Source organism: Aulostomus chinensis, chromosome 9 (assembly GCF_037954235.1).
Source record: "Aulostomus chinensis isolate RoL2024-O1b breed Wild chromosome 9, RoL_Achi_v1.0, whole genome shotgun sequence".
Lineage (NCBI taxonomy): Eukaryota > Metazoa > Chordata > Actinopteri > Syngnathiformes > Aulostomidae > Aulostomus > Aulostomus chinensis.
Genome location: NC_141328.1, coordinates 22,591,163 through 22,599,746, shown reverse-complemented (window position 1 = coordinate 22,599,746; position 8,584 = coordinate 22,591,163). Strand labels below are relative to the sequence as shown.

At 43.4% G+C, this 8,584-nt stretch overlaps 1 protein-coding gene across 4 annotated transcripts in view; it reads right to left on the bottom strand.

Moving 5' to 3' along the window:
* Positions 1–7,343: 7,343 nt before the first annotated feature.
* Positions 7,344–8,584, bottom strand: part of nphp4 (nephronophthisis 4) — a 137,523-nt gene continuing 136,282 nt past the window's right edge. For all 4 annotated transcript variants that reach the window (XM_086214300.1, XM_086214301.1, XM_086214302.1 and 1 more), the window contains one exon: positions 7,344–7,778. In XM_086214300.1, the coding sequence (XP_086070426.1) occupies positions 7,638–7,778 (141 nt within the window). In that variant the 3' untranslated portion in view covers positions 7,344–7,637. The remainder of the gene's footprint in view (positions 7,779–8,584) is intronic.

Here is an 8,584-nt window from a genome sequence, read left to right as displayed (position 1 = left end):
AAATGAAAAAGTTTCTAAGCTTCTGTCATTTTACGTGCCTGAAGGAACATGTTTTTGCATGCAGAGAAAAAAAAATTAACAATTAAAGCTACAGTGAAAAAGATATCCACCCATCCATTTTCTACCTCTTATCCTGTTAAGGGATCGCGGGGACCTGGAGCCTATCCCAGCAGCCTTCGGGTGACAGGCGGGATTCGCCCTGGACTCTGGACTGTGGGAGGAAGTCAGAGTACCTGGAGAGAACCCACGCAGGCACAGGGAGAACATGCAGACTCCACACAGAAAGATCGCGTGCCTGAGCCTGTAAAACTTACCTGGAGATGATCTGGATTACGCTGTCTGAACATGTCAAATGCATTGCGTTTAACGGTAGTTGACTGTTATTGACAGCATAACTCGCAGCACAATCGGCTAAAGCTAGAAAATCACCAGAGGCCGATTTTGTATCTTTTTTTTTTTCCCTCCTGCTTTGCAAGTCCTTGCCGACGGCAGGAAGTGTGGAGTGTGATGTAAGGTGAGAGCTTTCTATTCTGGGTTGGAATGGACAGGAAAGTTTTGAGCTGCCTCCACTCGACACCAAGATATTAGCTGCACTCTGACCCGGGCTTGATAAGGTGGACACACACACACACACACACACACACACAGGTGGGGGCCCCCCTACATCATTTCCCAGGGACCTGCCGCTCACTCATGAATATTTACAGTATTTCTCAAGCTGTGCTCTCAGGTCAGTAGCACTGCACATGGTAATCAACACAGAAGCCAGAGGTTAATGACTGCAATTTGTTTTTTTGTAGCGCTGCCTAATCTGATTAGGTAAAGATGAATTTTCTGGTTGCAGTCAATCAGCGGGAGTGTGGATAGAAGGGCGCTGACAGATAGTCCTCAGATAATCTCTGACACACACTGCTTTTGCTTTCAATGAAATGCGTAAATGTGCAAGGACAAGGCAGAGGCGGGAGGCAGCTTTGTAGTGTCTCTGATGTGACTGATAACGTTTCTGTATATCCCAGCCGCACTAAGTGGATGTTCAGCCTGATGTGCGGCGGTTACAAAGTGAAGCCGATAGGTCTCGGATAGGCCTGATTGTGTGCACGTTATAAAAAAAGAAAGAAAGAAAGAAAGAAAAAGGAGCGCTCTGTAGCTAGAGGAGCACTCGGGGACACGGGTCTCTCAGGATCCATGTTAAAGATGACACACCTGGGCTTTATGAAGCCTCATTAGCAGGTCGGGGGCAGCATCGCTGGGTATGTTAGGTGGTGTGTTCCATCCAGTGGGCTACGTACCGCCGTGTGAAGACACCAATAGGCAACATTACACAGAGGAAGGAGAGAGCTGTCAAATAATGGAGAGACTACTTTCAGTTAGAGGTTGTAATTGCACTTATGTACCAGCCAGCATCGGTACAAGTTGCTACTGTCTCTTGGTGCGAGCAAAGTTCGCGAGAATCCGGGGAGGAAACCACAACGGAGAGCGCTGGTTTACAAAGAAAAAAAAAAGATTAAAGGAAAAATTCAAACCTCATGCAAACGGAAAAAGTTTTGGGGGTGAAATTACCGGAGCATTTCAAATTTTGCCATTTTGAGCCACATTTTCTGACGCGATACTTCAAAATGCACATCAGATGACGTTGATGGACGCCTGACTAGAGATGGGATCATGAATCGTGATTCTTTACCCGATTCTACAAAATCCTGCCATCGTATAAATAAATTCAAAAGGCCAGGACTACGCAAAAACTTGCAGGGGCTTGCACCTTTTCAAACTTCCTGCACTTTGTTGCAAAAAAGTTAGCGGTTTTGTGGCAAAAAAGTTAGAAAATGTGGCCTTTTTTTCCTGGTGCGGGGGCCAGTGCAGGTGGGTGTTTTCAGGTTTGTTTTTTTTCTAAACAAAATGCAATTTTCTCACCAGTTCCCGCGATTTGACTGCAGAAATCATGCATCACCAAAAAAAAAAAATCAAGCAAATGTTTGTCACGATCTTTAAGAAAAGCTGCCAGTTTGCATGGCAACAATCACAACAACACCTCAGCGGATTCCCAGAAGGCCAGATTTATCGTGAACCGCGCACTAATTCACAACCCGAACAATTTCACGATTCTAAACAAGGCAAAAAATAAATAAAAAATTCACTGTATTTAGCGAACTAAAATAAACAAATGGCAACAGAAACAACCTGCATGGCGGAGGTAACTATCCTGACAGACAAACACTGTGATGCCCAATCAAGACTCCATATTTCATTTCCCCTCCCTTCTAGCAGTTAGTACATTAAACCAGAAAGACGGAGGCTGATTTTCAAAGGGACTTGATTAAACTCAGGAAATGGGACACGATTTCCCATTTAAAATTCAAAACACTTAAGTAATTTAAATTCTCTCTACCGGTGGAGCGGTTGGTATCTGCATCAGATTGAATAATTTTACCTTAACAGAATCAATCCATTTCATTACGTTTTGATAGCAAGCAAACTCCGAGGGAGCAGCTCTGCGAGTGTGCGTTGTCTCCACACGTCTCCACGATGCTCTGCTGCCGCCGCCTCTCCCTCAGTTTCTTTGAACCTTCTCAGATTAGAAAAAGGGTTTATAAGGGAGATAAAGACGTTCTTGTGCATATTTGATCTCCATTAGTGGTTAAAATCTACTTCCATTAAAATGTTCACATAAGGAGGATACCGTCTTTATCACCTCCACCAAGGAGGTGCATGGTTTGGCTGTGTAACAGCAGGGTTACCGAACGCCATGTGGCTGATTGTCATCAGACATGGCGCATGGGTGTAGAACAGGTCGAGTAAGAACCCACGAAAGTTTGAGGCTGGTTGCCAGCGCCACAGACGTTCCAGCAGGAAATGACACGGTTGTTTTTGTTCTTTGATGGACTCCTCCTCGTGGTCAACCAGATCCAGCTCAAATTTGGTCAGAAACACCTTAAGAACTAGATGTGTTACTGTGAAGAGAGGGAGAGTTGTAGGTAAACTCTGTTGCCATAGTGACGAGGCCGATGTTGTCACAGAACAGCAAACTCTTGTCACCGGACTCCACACGATCAAGTCTTTCCCAAACTTCACACTTTTGATCGGAGTCCCATCATGTTGGCATCTACAAGCTAAATTTAAGTCATAGCGCCACCTAGTGGTTTCAGGAAGTAACCTGATGTAACAAACATTTGATTTACATCAAAGTGACATTCATGTCTTCACATGATGTACAGCAACATAAATATATAGTGTTTATGCTCTCTGGTGCCACCTTATGGACGCAGGAAGTGACATTTTCTCCACGATGCAGCATTTGTTCGCTTCCTCGTGCAAAATCAAAATATTACTTTCACCTCCCTCCCGACGTGTGCGGGGGATGCCAGGGCCCAAAACCGAAAGCGCCAGGGGCTGAGAGTTGGCGGGAGGTACGGGCTCTCTGACAGCTCCCCAGTTTGAGTAAATGTAAATGCCATTCACACCACTTAAACCAGTAATGACTGAGGGAATTAAGAGCCTCTAAATCAAACATACATATTTGAATCTCTGCACTCTGGAAACACCAGCAAAACGCAAAATGATAGTCATCCAGGCCTTGATTTAGCACGGCCGTCCACAGTGTGTAAAGGCTACGGTCATAAACACCCTCAGAGGACAGTGGCCCACAATATATCTGGACTTTATTATCCAATAAACCCAAGTGAACTCTCTCTTTAATAGCTGCACAAATTATTGCCGCTCACTATCAAAGCAAAAAGAGTGAGGGATTTTTTTGGTCACTCTCAACAAACACAGGACCCATAAGTCTCAGCTTCCGCGATTGGAGCTTCTTTACTGTTTAGACCTCACACACACACACACACACACACACACACACACACACACCTGTGGGTCCTTTGATGATATGTCTTGTATTACTGATAAAAAAAAAAAAAAAAAAAAAACAGCTCCACAATTTAAATGTCGGTGTGTCTGGTCTGATCATAGCAGATGGCTACAAAATGGAAATGTTCCAACTGCACTGGACATAATTTCATTTACTACACTTTATTATCATCACGACACACATTACTTCACCTGGAAATATATTCACAGACTTACACATCAGTAAAAATACACAATCCAAACACAAAGCTTTGGGAGAAAATGATTAATGATTTAATGTGTTGATTAAACCTTGTTTTTGGTGTTTAAAGGTTAATAATCTTTGTTCTTGTTCCATGTTGTAGACAATTCACAATGTTTTTATATCTGAACTATTCAACTCAACTAGGGATGATGGCCAAAATGAAGAAAACTAAGACTCAAGATGGAATAAATCGAAAATACCATTCAAGATATGTGACAGTTCTGGTTCCATCCTTTGCACAGACAGCTAGTCTAGAAGTTTGGAGTCATTTGATCCACACAACTTCCAGCTTATTCTTCTTCCTGATCGTTAAATAAAAGCACAACTGGTTTTTCTCGGTGGTAATAAAAGTAATACGGGCTGATGTTTGTGCTTCATGATCATTTCAGACAAATGTCCGACTGGTTTCTGTCTACCGGAGTCAAAAAGAATCCTCAGGGGAAAAAGCTGAACGGTGAAACCAGCAGAGGGAACGTGCGTAAGGCTGCCATCTTTTGAAAACTATCAACCGTCTTCAGCTGCATGCGGAGTGCATGAGGAGGAAGGGGAGTAGGAGTGACACACGGTGTCACAGATGAGAGAAGCTCCTGCTGAGCCCGCTAACAAAGTAACCGAATTTCTATTTGTTGAGAGTTTCTTCTTGCAACTTCTCATCTGATCAGGTCGACAGCTGCTTTAACTCCTTTCTTTTCTTTTGGTTGTAACCTCTCGGTTTTTAAATGTTCAAAGTATCAAGCCTCTTAATGTCCATATTTCAAAGAGAAATTCAGTTTGTTTGTTTTTTTGGGGCCCATTTACACAAACAACAGTTGTGACGGATGCTTCATTTTCAGTTATGTATTCCACATTTTCTGTTGAAAAAAAAAAACGTCTGGGGGGGGGGGGGGGAGCATCTTCAGTTAAAATTTGTGTGTTCTCTCTCTCTTCTGCTTGAATTGAATTGCAGTAATAGACTGAAAGTTTTCCCTCAGCTCCATGAGCACAGATCCAGGCCAGCGGTGCATGAGGAGGAAGAGGAGGACGGCTAGTTGCTAGGTTGCATATTCCTACAGTTACAGAGCTCTTTGATACCTGCATCGCTGTTCGCTCTCAGAGACATGCACCCACTCACATGGCTCAGGTCAATCACCTACACACAGAAAAGGCCTTGCACACACACAGGCAAGTATAGGCCTGTTATTTTCTCTCTGAATCGGGGCAGTAACAGGCACCCTTCCACCTGGCAAAATATCAAGTCAACCTCTCCTCTGGACCACGAGACGGGAGCCTTCTAACCACACTAACAAGGTGAGCAGAAAGTGTGAGCTGTTGTGGCGGGTGTCTGTGCTCCTCCAAGAGGAACTGACAACAACTGGACTGGCACCGCTAATAAGGTGTTAGCGCTGGCCTGCCCCTTGCTATGAAAACAGCCAGTGCTGCTCACGCTGAGGAGCAGAAGTCAGGTGTTAAAACTGCAACAGGAACCAGTAAACACACCTGTAACGGAGGAAAGTCTTCCATTCTGAAAGCGGGACGAAGCAGGAAATCATTTCCACATCAAGGTAGTGATGCAGTAATGGAAACAGCACGGATATCAAACACTCCCCTTCCCAGTGCTCCGGTTGTTCCTCCTGTCTGAAAGCGTGAACGGTAGCCGCAGCAAAACGTGGGGAAAAATGCCTCAAAATATCTGTTTGCTAAAGTTTAATGAGCTAATCAACTCACTAGTACTTCTAAAAAAAAATAAATAAAAAAAGCAGCCTTTAACTTCTCTCACATCAATAATCCTTTCACAACAGTTGAAATAGAGAAAACGCTCAATGAAATTATAGCAGTGTGATTTGATTTCCTCTGCAGGAGAATCACATGAGGTTGAAGTGACATCGATTCTGTCCTCAGTTGCATCATGAGAACTACAGGAAGTGTGCTAGAAGTCAATTCTCCATAGTGGCTAAACAAGTGTGGTGCTGGTGAGGTGACGTATATCAAACCAAAACAAACCAAATAAAAAAAAAAAGGCTTCTCCACTTAGAAATGAAGGACGCAGCAGTAAAATGATGTCAGCATCACAATTTGCACACACAGATGAGAACATAATCTGATTCAAGAGAGTTGCGAGATTAAAGCCTTCTACGCCTGATCAAGCCAGCTGAGGGCAGGACTGGAAGTTAGAGAGCACGCCTGGAGTGAGACGTCGATCCTGCTCCTTCTGTCACTGAACAGGAAGAAGTGGACAGCTTCCAAAACGCTTGATTTGATAAAGTGATGGATAATATAGTTTTTAAAGGACCTGTTGTGTTTTTGGTGTATTTCTTTGTTTTAATTATGCAGGAACTAAAGATTGAGCTGTTAAATATCTGTCACGTCTTGCTCTTGTTCAATTACTTCAGAGCTTTAAAATAAATTTATTAGCACCTGATGTGCCATTTGTCTTTCCTAAGTTTTAAAATGTTCATTGTTTTTCTGTTCACATCGGTACTGATACTCGAAAGGTACAGCATTGGATGTATCGATGTGTGAGGTATCAGAACAAACTCTTTTTAACTTTCTGCATTCGACTGGTCCTCAAAGCCCACGAGGAACGTTTTGTGCATTACGTCTGTCAGCAGCATGTAAATATAAAATAGAGAGGCTGATGAAAGTTCTGGTCCAGACAAAAAAATTGGAGAAGTGGACGTGCACATGGCCGGGATGCCATCTTCTTTATATTAGCATTTGCTGCTGTGCTGAAGCTTATTTTGCTGCCTGCATTCTAATGAGAGACAGCGAGATGGGAGGGGGCGGCGAGGATTGTGTAACTCTGTTACATAACACAATGTGCTTGGTGTTCTCTCTCCGTGTCCCTCAGACACACAGCGGAGTGAGGGAGTGTTAAGGGGGGGGGGGGGGTCGTCGACGGGTGGAGATGTGTAGCCTCACTGAAAACTCATAACTCATTACTGTTCGGTTTCTAATAACGCCAGCGATGAGGAGGAGGATGAGGAGTTTGGGAGGTAAGGGGACGTGGGGAGCCGGCTTCTGGCTTGTCTGAGATTAAAACTCAACCGTCAAGTGGCATTCAAGTGGGGTTGCTGGGTAATTAAAGTCGATAAAATGTTATTGCTTTCACCCTCGGACGGTTGGAGATGAACTGTCACACATTTGCTGGACAGGGAACAGAAACCTGAAGGGATTCAACGTCGACTCCAACATTGCTGCTCCGCTGATGTGAAGACAGAAAATCATGTTAATCGGCAGTTGCTCTTTTCTGTAACTGCAATTGTTGTGGATCATTTTGCTTTGCTGTAAAAATCGTATAAATTGACCTTCTTTCAGATTTTCTTTGACTTTGCCCGCTTATTTTGCCAGGTTTGATCCTTCAGAATTTGCTGTATTTCACTGTGCCACACTTCCCATTTCAACATAATAACAAACCTTGAACAGATTTTTAGAAGAATTTCTTTTATTGTTTCTTATATCTAAATACAAAATTACAATCTGTGTAGAAATATTATTACTGTTTTGGCCGACCTAGGTTTTAACCCTGAAAATTCAACAATTATAGCAGACTCAATTATTGGTAGTTGACTTTCACGCAGAACGTCTCCTCCGTCTTCTCCTGCAGGTTGTTCACGTAGACCAGGATCTCCACAGAGCCGGGACTCTGGCTGGGAGCGAATCGTAGCCCGATGGTGTAACTCTCTCCCCCACCGATCTGATCAGAATGAACACGACAACTGTTCGTCTCTCTTCTCTGAGCTGCTGACTTTTTTTTTTTTTTTAAGTCAAAATTCGATAAAAAAGTTGCTATTGGTCTAGAGAGGCTTCAGCGGTCCGAATCCATGCAAGCCAAAAAAAAAGGAGTCCTCGACAGGAGGTTTGTCCTTCACAGTTGATTGAAAAAGCCTCGGACACAATGATACATAGATGTTAGAAGACTGCCAGAGTCAGCTGAAAACAAACAATCCTGGCACATGAAGCCTCTGGCTGCTGCCCAGAGAACTCTGGAGCTTCAAACTAAAAGTTCCATTAAAAATAAAGATTCTGATTGATGTTAGAGAGAAGATTATTGCAGCCTTGCGGTAATAACTCTGCCAACCAGCCCAGCTGAAGTAGACTCATATGGAAGGAAACTGAACTTATTTTAACACGTATGAAGACAGTGATTTACTCAGGATCTTTACACACTTACTACTACAGTGGCATACAGATGTTTGAGGTCTTTGTCACATGGTGCAACATTCAGTGAGACCAGAGGAAGAGGACTGTCTTGCTTGTTATTCAGGGAGGACGTGAAGGCTCAGATGAGCCTGCTGAAGGATGAAGAAACGTCCCGTCCTTATTAAAACCATACATTTTTGGAAGTATGTGTCCAAGCATACGTTGACAGGCTTAACCCTGTCGACACTGCACTGAACAGCCAAGATGTAGACACTGTCCAGTCACACAACGTCTTCGGCTTTTTAATAGAATATGAGCCGAGCTTTGATATGATGTGTTAAAAAATGCCATCAGAGGACG